The sequence below is a fragment of the Aphelocoma coerulescens genome, chromosome 1, assembly GCF_041296385.1.
Source record: "Aphelocoma coerulescens isolate FSJ_1873_10779 chromosome 1, UR_Acoe_1.0, whole genome shotgun sequence".
Taxonomy (NCBI): Eukaryota; Metazoa; Chordata; class Aves; order Passeriformes; family Corvidae; genus Aphelocoma; species Aphelocoma coerulescens.
In genome coordinates, this window is record NC_091013.1 from 31,497,847 (window position 1) to 31,518,531 (window position 20,685).

The following is a 20,685-nucleotide window of genomic DNA, read 5'->3' on the forward strand; positions in this document are numbered from 1 at the left end:
GTGTTTTCTCCCTCTGTTTTTACAACAGGAACTCACGTCCCTATTGTGACTACTTACTTCATTCCTCTCTCTTCACTTGTACACTTTGCCCTTGTGTCTTTTAGTCTAGATATTGATTTCACATGGATATCTTTAAGTAATGAATCTGGGTCATGCACAGGAATCTGTAGTAGTTTCTGACTCTTTCTCATGGTCTTTTATATTTCCCTATACTACATGGTTTTAGTCAGAGGGATTTTGCATTTTTGCCAAAAGAGGAGTCCCCACTTATTTTTATCTCCTGCATTTCATTTAAATTAGATACCTGGCTTTAATTTTGTCTGCTATTTTTTGCAACTGTAACTCCCTCTCTAGATATCTGTACTATTCATCTATTCATCTTATCTAAGCTATTGACTTTGTTATACTAAACCCAACAAGATAGCAGTTGTGTAGTTGAGTGATTGGGTAAATTTTTCTCACATTTGGCCCAACTCCAATCAGATCCTTTGTTCCTATCTTCTGAAATGCCTATAGTACTGTCATTTAAATGGCTCACTATTAATCTCCTGGCCTTCTCCACTTGCATGCTCCTCTGCAGGACTTGCAGGCCTGCTGGATCTGCCAAGGTGAGCATGAAACTTCCACAGAGCTGGGTACCCACTTTGTGCAGTGCCATGGGCTCTACCCCAGCCTGTGTGCCTGGCCTCAGACACAGCAGCACCATGTCCCATAAAACAGCATTTATTTTAAGTTGTGGAATGGACAGGAGGCTAAGATCCATCAGGGGAGAACGCTATTTTGTATAGTAACACCCCCTCAGCTCTATCATTCACCCCAAAGATGAACACCCTTATCTGTGACCCAGCATGTCAGACAAGCTCCTGACACGTCCTGCTATGAGACAGCAAATAGGCTGTGTACACGTGCCTTTCATGTTACGTGGTTTTCCTGCTCTTACAGGATTTTCTTCTCCTCCTGGACTGAAAGTTCAGGGCATACTGGCACAGCTTCAAAACTGGTCATGGGCTTACCCTGGCTAGCCAATTTCTTCTGATTTGCCCCTAGCTCTGATCATATTTTAAAGTTGCTCATTTTGCTGTTCTACTCCTTTCCAACACAATCATTTTTTTTTAGGGTTTAGATTACTGAAGTTGTGAAATTGGTCCTATATTTAGAATTATGATTTAAGCTGCTTTTACTACATGTGGTTGTTGTACACTGAGGAAGCACTAGCTTGTTTTTTTACAACACTTCTGCAGTATTATCTCTGAAGGGTATTAAAATATGCACTTGGCTACATTTATGATGTTTAATTGAACTTTTATTAGGTTTTTTTAATGTATCCTCATAAAGCACCATACAACAGTAAGAAATAATGTACAAGTGGTAGATTATGTAAATGAAGCAGAAAATGCTATAGTTTAGTATTTAGTTCATATAAAATATAAAAATTAGATGAAAAATGTGGGTTTGAATGCAGCATAATTAAAATTGTATATTGGAGTCTAAGCTAAACCATACTTGGTAAATACCAGTGGTTGCTCTGAGTTCCAAGGAGATTATTTTGCAGTAGATGCTGATAAATTACTGTACAAAGTAAGGCTTTTATTGATTCATGTTGTTTGATTCTCTTCCCTTTTTTTTATTGCATGAGTTTACATTTTTGCAATTATCTGCTAAGCTGGAGTAAATTAAATTCAGAGGAGGCAGCAGAAGACAAAGGTGGCAGAGATGCACTGTGATGGCATAGAGCTAAATAGGATGAGAGAAACATACAGATGCAGGCATTCACCTAGGTAGTGGTAACACCACTCTGAGGAGCTCAACAGCCTGGAAATTCTGAAAGGCTGCTTCTGGCAGAGGAGTAATTACAATGCCTGCAGCCATCCCACCTCACGCTGGGATCCCGCACAACATAACAAGCAATGGAAATGCTGTCCTTCCTGCTGGTTTTCGACAAGCTCCCAGGGAAAGTGGTGCCAAGGCAAGTGAGGGAAATTCTGGACAGTGGAGGATTGTTTGATAAATTTCATCCTGGACTCAGCCACAGCCATGCTACTGAGGCTGCCCTTGTCAAAGTCATAAATGGTTTGAATGCCACTGCTGAAAAGGAAGCCTGGCCTTGTTTGTACTATCAGATCTAGCCATGGGGGGGGTTGTTCTGTAAAAGGCTGGATTCTGTTGCAGTACCTAGGTGACTGCTTAGTGTTGACTGAGAATGTGTTGAAATGGTTCCAGCAGTACTTGATTGCTTTCCCCAATCAACAGAGTAGGGTAAATTCTCCTCAAGAGCAGCCAGTTTCACATAATGACACTTGATCCCAGGGAGAATTCACCAGTGGCCTGACTTAGTTGGCGCTAATGCTTTACGCTCTTTCTCTTGCCATTCAGAGAGATATATGAGATGCATTAGAGCAGTGTATTAGAACTTCTTTTTGGCTTTGTTGAAGAGGACTATATTTCTAAAAGTACCAACAATCAGATATTCAGAAACAAAAGACTTTCTTGTGCGGTTAATAGAGATAAAACACTTATTTCTACCTGTTAATTTGAAGTCAGACTTCTTTTTAATTTTTTTTTTCAACAAGAGGTCTGAATTCTGTTTGTAAATCTGGAGTGAAAGCTCTGATGCCAATAGATGCATACAGTTGTAACTAACTTAAGAGGAGAATCTGACCCATTTGTCTGAAAACCAGAAGTCACTGAGTAAGTTTCCTTGTGACTTCAGTTTACATTCATGACCAGTAAATATAAAGAGTCTCCAGTTCTGCTTCTGCTGCTCACAGGCACTCCAGTTCAACCAGTAGCCTAGTACCATTTTAATCCTGTAAAATTTTTTTTATTCTCTTGGTTCTCTGGCTCTGGCAAGGATGGGATCTGCAGGGGGATTGCAAAGCTGAGACCAAAGACCTGGAAAGGGTTTTAGCCACAGATCTTTCTGAATTTCATCAGTGGGAAAACACATTTGTTTCTCCTCAAGATGCCTCTCATCAATAACATATGGTATCTGAAATTAGCATCCAGTGAGACTACCTGTAAAATCTCCAGTCTGAGATTATCACCAATGTAACTAAATAGGCCAAGCTGCAGAGGAGGTTTGCATGGACCTTCACATTTGTAGCAGAGATGGGTTCTTGGTCACTGTAACTTCAGAGTCTGTAAAATCAGAATATGACTAAAAAAATTCATAGATATAAAATGTGCAGCATGCAAAAGACCTCTCCAGAATAATTAATTTATGCATCGGTTTTCTTTTGTGTCTGCATATGTCCGTGAGCTCAGGCAACCTCTTATCTTCAAGGAACCCGTAAAAGAGGGTGTTTTTCTTATTTTTTTACTTCACAACATAATAATTTAAACTAGTAAACTGAATTTTAAAAGACAGATTATGTTCATGTGCAGTGGTAACCTAAACAAAACTGAATATTAAACCTTTAATTCTCACTTAAAAAACCCAGAAAATAATTAAAAGCACCCTTTTTTGTTACTAAAGTGACACAAAAACATACATTGAATCTATTGGACATTTCAGCTTCCCATTTTCACCTAACATGCACATTCGTTATCTGAATAGAAAGGTCATTAACATGTAGCAATAAATTGAAGAATAGTATTTCATAGGTGGCATAAAGACATCAGAATTTGACTTGGCATGTTTATTAACACTACTGAACAAGTTCTGTTTAAGAAGCTAATAAAAATGATACTCTATCCATTTTTTCCCAATCCATCTTAATTTCTGTTAGGCATGCCCTGATCTTTAAATCAATCTTCTATTTTTCGAATGGAAATACCTAAACATTCACATGGAGAATATATTTATGCTTTGGTTTAAAATGGCATTTTAATAGCTTCTTTTTTTATATTAGATTTTGCAAGCAGCTTAGTACAAACCAATGACTTCAGTTTCTGTGTTATGCTTAACCATCCCGTAGCAGGGCCCTCAATGCAAGTCTTCTTGGTTCAGGAATGTTCATGTCACATGCAGGGATAAATCCTGCTGCAAGTTGAAAACCATTTTACAATTAACATATAAATAAGTCAACCATAATTACATTCTGTTATCTCACTTTGTTTTTACAGCCTCTTACCATGCTTCAGACAGGGAAATTAGACATACAGTGCTGGGTGATACACAGGAGGGAATGTTGCAGAGGATGTATTTTAACGACCTGAGTTTGACAGGCTCATGTAAAAGTTCATCGCTTTCATCATTTCAGAGAAATGAGACTTGCTTTGTTGATTTTTCTACTTGGCTTTGCTTTTTGATATTTCATAGTAAACCATCTTCCCTAGGTCATTGCACAAGACAAAGAGAGATAGAACTTAACACTTTTTTAAGAATTGTTTCAGTGTTTCTGAAAATATAGCTATTTTTCTGCATCAAGCTAACACTGTTTCAATGTGTAATATTTTGTAATTAACCAAGAACAGTTTCAGATGGTTCTTCTTATTAAGAACATCTTCTGGGGCATAGAAAGTATTTGCATTGGCAGTAGGTTATGAGATATTGAGGCACAAACCTGTCTAGTCCCCTTTCTAACCTAACAGGTAGAAGCTGGGGTGAAATTTCACTCTGCGGGAGAATAATATTTTAAAGAAGGTTGGAACAGAGGAACTGTTTTTCATATCAACAACGTTTTTAGGACAGAAATCATTCTAAATTAGCCAGACTTTGAATTTCATTTCTATCTAGTTATATTTAGCTTTTCTTCTCTTCAAAATAAGGCTGACTAACCTTCTCTGATGCAATTAAACGTCCTTAAAACTGTGTGCACATAAGTAGAAAGAAACTGACAAAGTAAATACACTGTTCAAATAGCCTTATGTTCTTAAGGAAGTTATATGGCTGCCCTCTTCTGTCAGGTGGTTCCCCCATGCTCTCACTTTCCTCAGTTATGGATCTGAGCATGCTCTTACTGCTACCAGCACAAATGTTTTACTCATCCATTCCTCTTCACTTTTTAGATCTGCATCTTCTTTGACTGACACAAAACATTTTGTTAAATACGTGTGCTGAGAAATCTCAATTTCAAGAAAAAAATTAGTTAGAAATATGAATTTTTTGGGCTGGGATAGTGTTAATTTTCTTCATAGTAGCTCCTATAGTGCTGTGATTTGGATCCATGACAGTGCTGATAATACAAGAATGCTTTAGTTACTGCTGAGCAGCACTCATGCAGCCTTAAGGTCTTTTCTGCCTCTCACCCCACACCTCCAGCAGGGAGGCTGGGGTTGCCCAAGGAGTTGGGAGGGAACACAGCTGGGAGAGCTGACCCCTGCTGACCACACTGTGTGGTGTCATGCTCAGCATATAAAGGTGAGAGAAGAAGGAGGAAGGAAGGGGTGAATATTTGGAGTGATGGCATTTGTCTGCCCAAGTCACTGTTAATCATGTTGAAACCTTGCTTTCCATGAGATGGCTAAACACCTGCCTGCAGTGGATGAATTCCTTGTACTGCTTTGCTTTATGTATTAATCTGTCTTTATCTCGATGTGCAAGTTTTCTTACTTTTACTCTTTCGTGCTTTTAGTCTCCTGATTCTCTCCCCCATTCCATGGGAGGGAAGTGAGTGAGTGAGTGAGTGAGTGAGTGAGTGAGTGAGTGAGTGAGTGAGTGGAGCTGAGCTGCCTTTTGGAGTTAACATACAACAGATTGCTGAGTGGCAATAATAACATACCATTTACAACACCAAGCTCTTAAAAGCATGAATAGTAAAAACATGAGAACTCATACTCCATCAACTCAGGAATATCTCGTTTTCTTGAGATGAGGACAAAGGAATTACACTCTAACCAGTCCTAAGAAAACTATTTTGCAAGTCAAAACTTCCCTCTCTGAGAGAGACAAGGATGTAGTAACCACAGTATAAGCTGAGAAGAACCAGGACATATTTAGCTGAGTAGAGAAAGAAGAAGGTCACCTCCCACATGTATGAGACAGGAAGAATCTGCAGGGTCAGGAAATGTGAAGACTTTTATGAGAGGCAGTGACTGAAGATGCAAGGTTATGGTCTGAAATGACATGGCAAATGGCTGTTCTCCACAGTGACTGAGAATGGTGCCATAGGGAGAGCTTGTGGGAGGAGATGAAGAAATTTGCTTCAGCCATGAGGAACTCACTGATGTGGTGACAAGGAGACATCAGTTTGTTTTCAGTTTGAATGAGAGTGGATAAATCTGGTTATAAATGCACATGTGAATTTCAGGACAGAGACAGAAGCTGAATTTGTGCCCTGCAGTCAGTAGGTCAGGTAGGTTAAGGAAAGGATGGAATCTCCCAGATCTGTTTGAGGAGAAATCAATGGAGAAATTGGCACGAGGAATGCCAGTGGAATTGCAGCAGGTGGCCCAGCACTGAGTCAGAGATGAACTCCAGGCAGCAAAAGTAAACAGCACTCAGCATGCTTACAGATAAGAGGGACAAGAGCGAGATGTAGCTGTGGAGGCAAGCAGGTTCAACGTGTGTTTTCAAAGTGGAGAGATTAAACACACACTTGTTTTGAGAGGAGGGAGAAGCCAAGGCAAATAACAATGTACAGAGAGGAATAGAAAAAGAGGTAAGCAAGCACCAGGGAGAAGACAGAATATCTTGTTCCGCTTAATGCTTGTATCCATTTTGCAGATCAGAACTGCACTAATTTGGGAAGCAGTTTATATAATCCATAAAAATGCATTTTATTAGCCTTTTTTTACTTTGAATCACTGACTTCTAAAGAATGAGAACAGCCATAAATGCTATTGTCTCCACAGGCAGCAATTTGAAAATAGAAGATGCATGGTTACACGATAAGTGTATTTTCTTCATAAAAAATGTTTGCAAAACAGGTTTAAAATAAGGGAAAAATAACCTTAAAATATTCCATACTTCAGAAAATAACAAAATGTCTTCTTATTTTCCCCTGGTAGACCACGCAATGCAGATTATTTTATGCAGGAAGCTAAACGGAAGAAGCATAAAGCAGATGCAATGGTGAGAACATTTTCTTTCCAGTTACATTGCTCCAAATAATTTTTGCAATGCAGTTTCTTCATCACTGCAGTATTGCTGGGGTAATTATAAAATCTATTATAAGGATGGCTAGGCTTGTTAAATTAAGAAATGTTTATATAATCAAATGTTCATAGCCCAATAAACTATGACTTAACAAATAATGACTTACTGAGATAAAGGCCTGGATAAATAAAACTTTCCATTTATCCCTCTGCTTTAATTAGTAACTACAGTAATGGAGGCTGCGTAAAGGATCCACATACCTATCTTCTCAGTTTAACTAGCTGGCTAGGTCCTATAATTGCATCTCCAAATTTGGTCTGGTAGCTGAAGTATTTGTACGTTTTTTTAAAGAGCTTTGGCTTTTCAGTGCCAAAAGAATACTGGTTTGATGGCAGACGTTTCCCAACATAATCAGAAGCACACAAGGAATCTGTGTAACCCTAGAGGAACACCTAGCACACAAAGTACTGTTGCAACAAACAGATACTTGACCTTGTCTAAAAATGTAGTCAGTAAGGAAAAGGGGAATCTGAGGTTATATGGAGCACTGAAGAGATGCTTGTCTTTCCAACCAAATGGGTGCAACAAAGTATGCAGTGCTGCAGCAGAGCTCTGCTTAGCTGTGCCTCAGTTTTCTCCAAGGCTGTCTTTGTCCAGCACCACGGATAAGCCAGCACAGCCCTAACAACATGAGGTCTCTGGGATGGCAGAACATGGGTGGGACCCTGCTTTAGCGTGGCTGCTTGGCAGGTGGGAGTAGCTGCATTCCTGCCTTACTCTGTTAGACAAACACTTTGCTATCATACCATCAGGAAAGAGGAAACATGGCTCAGAGCCTCTGTTTCTTCACCTCTTTTTTCCCAGCTGTGCCGAATGTAAAAAGGCCAAGGAAGCAGAACCAGGTCTTTCATTTAGGATACTAACACTGAGTTTTACATTCTACCTGAGTTTATTAGCACAAATTTCTATGGTTTATTCAGTTCCATATTACTCTAAAGTGAGTCTTAAAATCAGAAAATATTGTGGAGAAGTACAAATGGTGCATTTTAGTGTGTTGCTTTAAACAGAATGGAAAGGATCACTTAATATGCAAAGGAAATTCTTAGCCTGGAGAGAAATGTTTTTATGGCAGACTCCCAGAAAGAGGAGTTGCAAGCATTATTCTCTGCTCTGCCACAAGTTTGCTGCATGAAAGTCACCTAGGCATGGTTTAAATAGCCTTCTATCAATATCAGGTGGCTGAAATATCCTCCCCATTCAGCTTCCCTACACAGTGGACCAGCACCTTACTTACACCTTTTGAACAGCCCTTTGCAGGTGCTTTCTCTTCCTCCCTGGCTGTGTAGGCATCCTGGGGAAAATGCCATATTGCCAAAGTGCCTCCAGGCACTTTGAATCACCTTGCTGAGCTTGACACCACCTACTTTGGCACTGCACTACCTGACACAGGCACTTAGAGTGAGCAGCTTGAAAATTACTCTAAGTCTCTCTGCTCCTCAGTCCCCCATCTGTGAAATTGGGATAATAGCACTTTCCACCCGCACTGGAGCATCAAGGGGAGAAATATAATAAAAAGTTTGTGAAGTTCTCTGGTATGATCGCAGTGGGAGTCATATAAGAACCTAAAATAGATTGAAGCTAGTGTGCCATTCCAAAGTTACTATTTAAAATCTTTATCCCTTGGAAAAGAATAAGGTCCATTAACCTTTCACTGTGTGCATCAGATTTCAACCAAATGCATCCAGTCCATTAATGGGCTTTATGTACTGCAGGAATTCTGACTGAAGGAGAGAGAAGTCAGGACAGAGAGGTATTAGTATGATTCATCTCTCTCTTCACATCAAAAATGAAATTCTGAGGGCAGATAAGTGGAATGTAAGTGTACACATGTGAACATTATATGCATATTTGCATATACGCTGTTACTGAGGACATGCATATATATGTATGTAAGTGCACAAACACACACACAGAGTCAAAGAAGTACCAAAAATAGGAGAAGAAATGGGGCGAGGAAGGAGGATGGCAGAATATGCTGAGGGAGCAGAGCAGTCCCTGAAAGAGGAGAAGGATATAGAAAGCAAATTCCTGACAAGAGGAAAACAATGCTGCAAATGGTAGGGATAAAGAAGACAGGGGAACAGAGATGAGCCTTTGTATAAGAGTTAGTAGTTGAAGTATTTAATTCTCTTCTCTTAGTTCACGATATCCATTACCTTTCTTTGTTGAGTGATAAAAATCTATGTTTGCAAAGATGTGTGAAACTCGTTTTAATGAAGGTTGGAACAAAAGGCAGCATGAGTTTGTAGAATTTCCAGCGCTGGAGGAGTTTTGACAAACACTGTTGGGAATGTCCTAGGCAGAGCCAACCCTTCTTTGGACACAAGAGTGTGGAACAAATAATATCTCAGAGCCTTTTTAGCTCTATTTTCTGTATCTTATGATTTTCACTGATGCACAGGGTTTGAGGGGTATTAGCTTTCTCACAGGAAAAATTGTGACTCTGAAGATATATCAACTTGTGTCAAGTTTACAATATATGTTGAGAAAATCCCATCAAATGTAACCACATCTTGATGATTACATTATATCTCTGTGTCCTTATTTTTCTCTCTAGGTGGAGAAGTTTGGAAAGGCACTGAATTACGCAGAAGCAGCACTATCTTTTATTGAGTGTGGAAATGCAATGGAGCAAGGCCCAATGGAATCTAAATCCCCTTATACCATGTATTCAGAAACAGTTGAACTCATCAGGTAGGAAAGGGAGGAGATGATCCCAGAGGTTACTCTGAAAACGTGCTCATCTGCATTATCATAGTTTCATACATGCAGTAAAAGGATAGAAGTGAATTCCTTACAAGGACCTGGTTATGTAATATATATGTAATGTATATGTATTATTTGTGATTTCTTTGGAAATTAAATCAAGAAACTGTGAAGAATAAAAAAAATGAAACAAACAAACAAAAACACAAACAAACCCAAAGATTTTCATATTACTTGAATTGCAAATTACTTCAAGAGTTTAATGATGTAAGTCCTGAGCTACTCAATGGAGGAAACCAGTAATCCATACTAACAAAACATTCTCATGGAGTGCTAGCTTGAAAAAATGTTGCAACACGTTTAAGATTGCTGTTTAAAGATTACCTCAAAGAAGATTTGAACAGTGGTAGAAAAATGGACACTCAAAGTCCATTTGATGTGTGTGCTCCTAATATAGCCAGTGGAGTCAGCAGCACAGTTCACCCCAGGGCTATCCTTACCTTTAGTCACCTTCATGGCTCTCCAAACAGGGCAGTCTAGAATTCAGTGCCATTCACAGTCCCTCTGAAGAAAATATGTCTCTTAAGTCCTTTTCTCCATTATAGTTGGTACTTAATATTATTGGCAGTGTCATTGGTAGAGAAAACAGAGGTCAAAATAACTGCAGCAGGTGAGGAACTCTGCAAAAGAGTGACCCCAGACACACTAGTGGAGAAATCTGCACTGACAGTGACCATGCTATCATTCCTCAGGACAGTCGACCATGCAGTTCTTGTCAGAATTAAGTTCATAGGAAGTAACACATTTTCATTTTTAATCATATTCATAATGAATCAGAGCTGCTGAAACAAAAGCATTCTTTTGGACTCAGTGTTGATGTGAAGATTTTCTTGCATGTTAACAATTCCACTGGCATTTTATTCCACTTAGGGCTGTCTTCTCATGCATTTCAGTGGACTGAGGCCAGCTTTCTAACTGGAAGGTTCTTGAACAAAATCAAATACTTTTTTTTCTGTAAGAGAGTAGTACATTCCTTCTCTGCAATTTTTTCCTTCTTTTTTTTTTCCATCTCTGTAATTCTTCCCTTTTTTTTTTTCCCAAAAGGCAGAAAGTTCTTTCTTTGTCTGCCCTGTCTTTTCTCATGGTAGTAAATATATGGTCCTAACTCAGGAAATGAATTTTGCTTGCAGATCCATAGCTTTCAATAATGTGTGTAGCTGTGGCTGTGTTGTAGTGTGATTTGCTGTTGATCTCGCTGAAACTCAGAAAAATAAGTGGTTTGCTAGGTATGCCTGTAGAAACAAAATGTTCGTACTGAATGTTTGCACAGGTATCAGAATTAGAGTTTGAAAGCGAAGGTAAGAAAAAATCACAAGCAGCTAATTATGGGGAACAGGTATTTTTCTGGAAGTGAGCCCAGAAGCTCTGTGTGTTGTTCTAACCTTGTCTGTTGTTCAGGTATTCAGCTGGAAGCCGAGATTTCCAGAAACCAATTTGTGATTGCATAGCACATACACTCTTGAAACAGCAATGCTACCTCTGTGGATCTTTAATATTTATAGAATTTGAATGTAATGTCATGTGAGCAAAAATAGCTCAGAGCCACATGTTCCCCCTCTGCCATGCTGAGCAAATCTGGGTAGACAGACTCAGAACTGGCAGGGTGAGGTCAGCACCAGCTTCCAGGCAGGCTGTCTGCCTTTAAACACTCCAAAACCCTTTCTGCATGAACTCTGTGTAACTGGGTCTCCGCAGCAGCGGAGGTTATTTCGGTAGGACAGTGTCACCTACCAGCTAGGCTCCCCTCTGGACTGACAGATGATCAGGGGAGTTCACAGCTGTTTAAAGAGTGCAGGGATGCACTGCTAATGGCAGAATAGCTCTGAAACACAACCAGGAAAAACACATGTATGTCTGGTAACTTGAGCAAATATGTATAAAGGGGCAGATCAAACAACATTGGCCAGCGTAGCTCTCTGATCAGTAATATAAAGCTGTGTCAGTTAACTCACACTGGCTTTTTTCTTCTTGCTTAAGGTATGCAGTGAGACTAAAAACCCACTCAGGCCCCAACGCCACGCCAGAAGACAAACAGCTGGCAGCATTATGGTTAGTAGATCAAGCTTTCCTCAAAAGGCTTCTTTTCTGCAGTGAGCCAGTTCCTGAAAATCAGATGCTGGATGCAGCCAGATAGAATTATGTTCTCTAGTGAAATTAAGAGAATACTTTCTGCTCTGGGAAGGCCCAGCCCTTGTAGCACTACCAGGTCTGCATTCTGTCTCTCTAAATAGGCGATTCGTACTTATTTATTGACTGTGACAGGTTGGCTATGCTACATCAGTGTAATTAATTTTTAAATGCCTGATGGTTTGTTGTTTTTATGACTGATGTACTTTTGTACCAACAGCTTGGTAAGTTCTTTTGTGGCTGATATTTTAGGCTCAATAATCATAAATTATATTTATATTATATGAAGGGCAATATGGCGATGGGGATAATTAAGCCCCTTGGATTATCTACTAAATTGAGATTTCTAAATATATATGTAAGCACCTTAGATTCTATAGGATGATTGCCGATTGCTAGTAAAATACTAGAATGTTATTAAGATCAATTTTTAATTTAATATCTATGTAGTTAATACATAAAATACCTATTACATGGTTACTGAGTCTCAGTAAGTGGACATTTACAATCAGCAAGTGTGTTTTTAACATCTATTAACCATCTGTTAAAAATCCAAATTAAATGCATGTTGAGCCTCCATAAATAAGGAGCCCTAATTAATCATTTGTACAAAAAGGAACAAAATATTCAGAGATGCAATTTTTTTTTAAGTGCCCTTTTGCTGTCACTGGTTTTCTGTCCCATCGGGAGGCCCACAGAATGCATTAATGGCGATTGCTTTAAAAATGCTTAGGTGGGAAAATGACTAAAGAACGGTTAAAAAAGGACATATAAAGCCGTGTTACAAAGGCTTGCTGAGAACCGCCGGAGCGCTTCGGTGCGTGCGGAAACACATCCAAATTCAGGGAGCCGCTGCATCTGTTCCAGCAGGAGAAAGGTCAGCGCGAGGGAAAGCAGACGGAGCCTTCTCTGGGCGATGAATGGCAATCTTAACTCACCGTCTGCCAGCCAGCAGATGAGCTGACACCATTTGCATATGTGCTGTACCTGTGAAGGTGACAGAGGGAGAGTGATGGTGGTGGCTGCGCGGCCGCCGCATCCCGCGGCTGCTCCCGGCGCCCGCCGGGCAGGCTGCCAGCCCGCCCGCTCCCGGCCCGCTTCTCCTGGGGAGACACTGTCCTCCAGCGGCGGCGGCCGGGATTTCACCGCCGCGCTCCGGGCAGCAGCCAGGCAGGCTCAGCAGCCCTGGCGGGGATTGATTTTTTCGGGGACAATTTGCTAATTCGAGGCGTTCATTGAGGTGTGGGCAACTCTTGGGCGCGGGGAGATGGGGAACACTCTGCACTTCCAAACTCAAGGCATCTTCTGGTGCTCTGGATTGGCTCCAAGATTAAATACTGCTTTTAAAAACAAGGCCTCTGCTGCCAAAGGAAAAGCAAAACACACAGGGTTTTTTGCTTTGGAAGTGGCGTTCCTGTAGTGGGGCGCTTTCACACTTGCCCCAGTTTTCACACTTTTTCAATCAAAAAGCTTGCTGGGAAGAGGTGATGGTGATTCTCACTTTGGAAAACAGACTGGTACACCTAAAGCCACCGGCAAAGAAAAGAGCATATGTGTCTTGAATACTTACTATCAGCTATTGTGATGCATAATTATAGTCAATAGCCATTACTCTCATTTAATTATGTAGCTTTAAAGGTGTGTGGCACTCTGCAGACTAACGAGGAGCACAGGGGCAGACAGTTCCAGTACAGCATGTTGAGATTTTCAGCCCACTGCTGGTTTCCTCTGGGGACCAAATCAGGCAAGTGGCTTGGGAATAGCCTCCAGGCTCCAACAATCTCTGTCTGGTTTCCTACAGAGGAGCTTGGCCACTGAAATCTGTGCCAGATCCAAGGTTTCCCTTTATCCCAGCCACCTCCAGCTGCTGGAAGAGACCACTAGGTGTATACAAAATACATCCACTATAATTTGAGTTCACTATACACGCTCCAGGCTATTGCAATAAAGTCCCAGGATAAGAGATCTCAAAAAGCTGTCTATGCATTTACAAGAAAAAATACAGTACATGTGTATGTTGGGTTCCAGGATGTCTCTTTTCATGGGAGAGGCTTCTGGTCAAGTATGCAGACTTCAAATCAGAATGAAGGCCTGGGAGCCCAGACTCTTCTGGGTATAGTTTGTTTAGTAACTCACTGGTAGCATTTGTCAGCGTGACCTGCCCTGGCTGTAGTACCTTGCTCTGCTCATGAATCCATGGCAAAGTGTGAAGTACTGCCGACAAATTATGATAAAAACTGTGAGCAAGGTGCTGTCAGCCTTCCACTCTGTGTTAGTTTGAGAATTTAAGATATTCAGTGGGATTTCTGTTCAGGAGTCACCCTTTACTTTCTGCTCTCCCTTATATTCCAGTTACCGCTGCCTGGCCCTTCTGTACTGGAGGATGTTCCGACTCAAGAGAGACCACGCAGTCAAGTATTCAAAAGCGCTTATTGAGTATTTCAAGGTGCATTATTTATGGCATGTTTTTAGATCAATGTGTCTTTACAGGAGACACAGCATCATATTAGAACAGTAGCTGTGCTGGGATTAGTTTGTCCCCTGTGAAGTCAGTGGAGTTTTACTGTAGACTCCCATGGCAACATCTGAGCTCTAGCTAGTTCTGTTACCTGCACAAGGGTCCCTCTTTGAAAAATACACACTGTGTCCCTTCATAAAGGATGATAAATTTGTTGTACTAACAGGTATTTTCAGATTATTCTTGGTCGATTGTTCTAGTGCTATCCAACTCTGTTGTGAGTAGGTTTTGCAGATTTTGCTCTAAGAATCCCCTTCGGGATTACACTTCCCACTAGATTACCCATGAGTTGAAGACTTTGATCTAGATCAGTCCTCAGTGATAGATGCAGGCCTTCCACTCAGCAGCATCAGTAGGTAGGACAGTGCAGTGGGACATCTTCCACCCAGGGAACTGTCAAACAGCTCCCAGTGAGCTCAGCAGGAGTTGTACAGAGGCATCAGTGGGCAGACAGACCACCTGCCACGTACCTGACATGGCACTGTTGGCTTCCCCTTCCTGCTTTGCTTCACCCATTACTGCTTCCATTTTTCACTTCTGACAAGTCCAAGCACTGCTTATTTTGAAAAAGACCGGAAGTCTCTCAAAATATTTTAATATATTTTCTTTGACAGGCAACCATTCTCTGGAAAGTATCTCAAGCACAAAATCTTTCAGGTGAAGCTCACCTAGCAGTCAATTCATCCAGCATTTGATGTACAAACACAAAAATTAGCCTTTATCTTCCTAATAATAATAAAAAAAAAAGAATGAGCATACAAGTGTTTTAAGACAAACCACTTTGGGGGACCTGAACAGCCATTTGTCTTTGAACACAGGGCTCATCTGTTGGAGTTTTTTTGCAGAGGGAAGAACCTTGAAATGAAAAACATCCATCCTTTGACATTTTGTTAATAAAAAAATTCAAGTACAAGCACGAATGCTCATGACCAGATTCTGAACACATGAAGGCAGGGAAGGGAATTGACAGATCCGTTATTGTCAAATGGAAATTGAAGTCAATGTAATTGCTTCAAAAATTTAGCAATATATAATTCAACACGTTACGTTTCTCTAACAATTACTTGATTTCAGGGGAAAGAAATATGTGTGTATTGAAGTATTTTATTTTTCTTGACCAGTTCAGAGAATAGCTGTTTTAAGAACAGCTCTCAACCATGTAAAATGTCTCCTGCTAGCAGACACTGATTCACAGCAAACATAAAAAGGACTTACACTCTACTGTAGCCAAGAAGAGTTTGGTTTTTTGCAGAGCTCCTGCTGATACAATGATAGCATAGCTTCACATTAGAAAGTATTCTCACCTTTGAAAGCAAAAATGGGGAAAAAAAATCCATTTGCTATAATTTTCAGTGGAAAACAAGCCAATTCTCCACTCCTTTCGTATTTGGTATCTAAAAGCTTTCAAAACCAAGTGACATGAAATGCTGACTGCATTAAGAACTTCCACATGTATTATCAATCATAGAAAGATTTTAAACCTTGTCACACATTTGCAGGGAAAATTAGACACACTTTTCTTTTAGAAAAGAAAAAAATACTATTTAATTCTCCTTTAAGTGGCTTTCTTCCATTACAAAAAAAATTAATGCAGCAGAGAATTAAAAAGAAGTCACAGATATTCAGAGGCCTGGCACATATGAGAGCATAAAGAAACCAGGAGAATGGGTTGCAGTAGGGAAAGTGGGATAAGAGATGGTACCTTACAACATTACAGTTTTTAGAATCCTTGCCTCCACCTTTCTGGTGCAGAACTGAGAGGAAGCTGAAGCAGTATACCTAAAATATGAGAAAAAAGGTGTGTGGGAAGTTGTACAGTAAGGCAGGGGTTGGTTAGATTTACAGTGGAAGTATCCTTGACTCCAGTTTTCAAATCTTCCTGCTTCCAACTCTGTAAGTAAACAGGTACTCAGTTTCCATTACACTAGAGAGATGAAAACAGGTAGTTCTGAGAGAGATCAGAAAAGAAAGGGAAAAAACAAAGAATCTATTCTATAAGAGGATCAAATGCTGAGGATTCCCAGGTTGGTTCTATTTAAGATGGTAAATGAGAACTTTTCCTTTTTTATCTTTTCACACCTTAGCTTTTCCTGTTAAAAAAAAAAAAAAAAAAAAAAAAAAAAAACCTCTGAAGGAAGAACCCCTTGTGGGACACTCCAAAGCTTATTTTTCATATCACATACCTGGGACACAGAAGACCCAGTGTCAAAATGCAGGAAGAATGACAGAGTGCACACAGCACTGGTACGATTACTGCTAAAATACAGCCAGTGTTGGGGTGCACGTAAAAGATGTGGAAACCCAAGAGGCTGTTCAGAAGACACATCAAAACTCAGAAAACAAACTTTTTTGAAGAGAGGCTCAGGAGATGTGTCCAGTTTAGTGCTGAATGGGTTAAGAGATAATTGTGTACATGGAAACAGAGCTGATAATTTGCAGATGTCATCCAGTATTGCTGGCTTTGGACCAACAAAATCCAAAAGCTAGCACTGAAGTTAGGAGGATTCAATCTTGAAACTGTGAAACAGCATTTGTTTTTCTAATTGTGAGGTCTGCTGAACATAGAACACAGGAGAACAAGGAGGATAAATAGTGTCTAAGAATGTCTATATGGCTAGCTGTCCTTTTCAGAAGGAAAAAAATAAGATAAATTTTAAAAGTAATTTAGCTTCTTTTAGAAGTGCCAGGATTGGTGGAAAACATGAATTGCAGATTGTGAGCACTGCAGGATTACTCCTGGCCTTGAAATCCATGAACATCTGAAGCCCCTTGTTTACCATTTTCCTTTCCTAAACCATGAGAGACCGAGAGTTTTTGTACTGCTGGAACTGCTTGTAACTCCTGCAGTTTACAACACCTGCAGCCTTTCATTTAAGACAGTATCCATAAACAGATCTCAAGCTGCAGGACTTTGTCTGGTCTCACATGGATGTCAGGAAGAAAGGGCTGTTCTCCAGCACACAATTACCTGCAGGTATGGCTTCAGGAGAGAGCACAAGGAGGTTACTTTCCTCAAGAATCAGATTGGCCATTGCTGAATGTGAGGATGTGGATGGGATGAACTAGAAAAGCTTGGTTCTTAAGACTTCTTTCTCACAGGCCTAGGACTAAATCAGTCACTTGGGAGAGGGGTGGAATTGTTCCACAGGTCAAATGGTCAGGAACCAGCCACTGAATTCCCTTCAACTCCTGGAGGTTTAACTACTAAAATTATTTTCGCTATCCAGTCTCCATTACTGCTGACATCTGAATTTCTCCTGCTCTGTAAATACAGTGCTTGTACAAGGTAATCTCTCCTCAAGCAATTAAATTCTTTAGCCTAAGCACAGTATACCAGAGAGAGTCTTAATGACTCCAAGTATGTAAGAGATGACAGTAAATGATCTAATGGCCCCTTCTGGGGATTTCTGGGGAATCCTTCACCTAGGAAAGCCACTGGTCTACGTGGGCAGTCTCTCTGACCTTGTGAATGCTGCTATGTTCAGACCAAGGGGAACAGCTCCACAAGGAGCAATCATGAGGAAGATTTTTGAGCCTGGTGGTTAAAACACCCACTTGAGCTGCAGATCCCCAGATTCACATCCCTGTGGATGCCAGGCTAGCAGATTTGCAAATTCTTGCAGGTCCTAGGGGAATAACATTTGTCATTGGGGGCAGGAGAGTGGGAGGAAATCTTTCTCATTTTCTTCATCACAAGAAATTCCAGCCTAAACTTCACAAAGAGTCCTGGCAGCACTTTTTTTCTGATTTCCGAGGATTTCTGTGAAAAGTTGCCATTTCACCTAATGTTCTCCTAATCCGCCCCTACGCCAGGGTGTTTAACAGACTGTGTTCTGCAGCACTGCTTCATCATAACACCAAACTAGGCTGAATGGGTTTCTTGCATCATGAGATGCAATTGCATCACTTTCTTTACATTCCTGTACTTTCATACTCTTTAATGTTTTCATTTTGTAGTCTTATATAAATTACATGCATTGTGAATTACTCTTTCCTTTCCAGAATTCATCAAAAGCTGCCCAGAACCCATCTCCTTGGGGTGCCAGTGGAAAGTAAGTTGCACAGAAACTTACATCAGATTGTCAGTCAGAAACCATATATTTTTATCTGTGGTGTGTTCAGATACTCTCATGTTTTTAATCCCAATACCTTTTAAATAACTGTATTAACATCGGTTTCCAGGAGCACAGGAACTCCATCACCTATGTCCCCTAGCCCCTCTCCAGTCAGTTCTGTAGGATCCCAGGGGAGCACAGGAGCCCCTTCCCCATCTCCTATCATCAGCATCCCGCAGCGCATTCATCAGATGGCCGCCAACCATGTCAGCATCACCAACAGCATTCTGCACAGCTATGACTACTGGGAGATGGCTGACAACCTGGCCAAGGAAAACAGAGGTGAGCAAGGCAAGGCAGTGGCCTGTTCTAGAAGACTGACACATGATTTGGATCAGGAAAATAACTATTTTGATACGAAACCCGGCTGCAAAGTAGGACTGTGGAGGTGATTTTTTTCTTCAGTCTGTTCCTAGTCTGTTCCAAAATGGCTCAAAAAGGCAATTTTGATAGCTGTCTTGTTCAGAAGAGTTGAGCCAGGACTGGTGACAGACAGGTCACAGACATGGCTGTGAGTAGCACTTAGTGCCATCTGTGTCATTCTAGAGAATAAGGTTTGTGGGAAGTAAGACAGCTTCCTGGCCCCAAAGTCATGGAGTTGCATGGGATGTGTTTAGCCAGACCATGTCAAAAAGCAGGAGCACACCTCCTTTCTGCAGAAGGAATGAACAGCCCCTAGCCCTCTCCCCATCCATAGCAGACACAGATTGGAACAAGGTGCCTGCAGCAAACTTCTCTCAGGTGAACTGGTTTCTGTGAGCAAATGCCTCAGCATCTGACTTGATGGTAAAGTATTCCTTGGTTTTCAGGCTAATTTGTGTATTTAAGGCAAGGACATGGGCAAGATGTGAATCAAAATGAGGGCACCTAAATGTAGGTATGTAGATATGAGTTGGGGGGCTCATCTCCCATTGCAGTTGATGGAACTTTGTTCAATACAGACAGCGATTCAGAGTGCTGTTCAGTTCACCCTGAAAGGGAGACAGGGATACAATTCACTGAGGTATCCTTACCTACACTGCCACTCCAAAACTCTCCTGTACATCCTGAGTTAGATCTGCCAGTCCAGGCTGTAAGTATCAACTCACTGAGAGCATCTCAAATGGGTGCTACATGCCTCTGAGTAGACAAATGAATTGCCCCTATCCATGGCACAGGGGTTGGAACTGTCTGATCTTTAAGGTCCCTTCCAACCCAAACCATTCTGTGATTCTAAGTCCTGACTGGCTAATTAGCCAAATTACTCTTTAGGCTAGGTTGACCATGTTGTACAGGCCTCTATTTCTCTGTCATGGTAGCTTAAATATCTAGCATATCACAAATATATCACTGGACTTTGTGTGTAGACTTTTTGATCTACTTGTCCTCAATTTCAGAATAAATCTTGCCCAACGTCTGTTTGCTTTATCAAGACTCAATGGAAATTAATGAAAAGCAAAGCTGAAGAACTCACTGCTTTGTTCTTTAAAAAGAAAATTGTTGTGCATCAGCCTGTAACATCATGAACCACAGGGCTTTAAAATTAATCTCACCAGCACTAAACTTTCATTCCCATGGAATGTTCAGCCTGACTCAATTTACAAGAGAATAAAATTTATTAAAGGGTGACAAGTAGCAAATAAAGATTCACTCTTCTGATGCTGAATCTTTTTTTTTGCCCTGCAGACTTTTTTAACGACTTGGACGCATTGATGGGACCTATCACCTTGCACAGCAGTATGGAGCATTTAGTTCAGTACACTCAACAAGGACTTCACTGGGTGCGGAATAGCGCTCACTTGTCATAATGACTGTGTGCCATTCACATGGACAGTATCCCTTTCATGGATAATTCAGTTATTCTGGACACTGTGCTACAGAAATAGTCAGCTACAGCATTGATCCAAACAAAGGTGAACATTTCTTCAATATTGAGCAAAATTTTTCTGAGTGTAGACATGTATGTGTGTAGAGGTACAATATACAGTGATGTCTCTTCAGAATGAATTGTTCTGTATCACTCTCCAAACATTTTCATGAATACTATAAAGAACTGATCTTAATGCACAAACATACCCTTTCTATTCTTGTACTGAAAAACTCAGAAACCAAAATCTTATGGGTTGATTGAACCAAGTGCA

The 20,685-nt window shown here is 40.6% G+C and overlaps 1 protein-coding gene across 1 annotated transcript in view; it reads left to right on the plus strand.

The window, feature by feature from the left end:
• Window positions 1–20,352, plus strand: part of AFF3 (ALF transcription elongation factor 3) — a 312,555-nt gene extending 292,203 nt beyond the window's left edge. Inside the window, exons 16-22 of the mRNA XM_069005855.1 lie at window positions 6,892–6,955; window positions 9,597–9,733; window positions 11,783–11,854; window positions 14,285–14,378; window positions 18,453–18,502; window positions 18,633–18,847; window positions 20,231–20,352. Of these exons, the coding sequence (XP_068861956.1) occupies window positions 6,892–6,955; window positions 9,597–9,733; window positions 11,783–11,854; window positions 14,285–14,378; window positions 18,453–18,502; window positions 18,633–18,847; window positions 20,231–20,352 (754 nt within the window). The remainder of the gene's footprint in view (window positions 1–6,891; window positions 6,956–9,596; window positions 9,734–11,782; window positions 11,855–14,284; window positions 14,379–18,452; window positions 18,503–18,632; window positions 18,848–20,230) is intronic.
• Window positions 20,353–20,685: the final 333 nt, after the last annotated feature.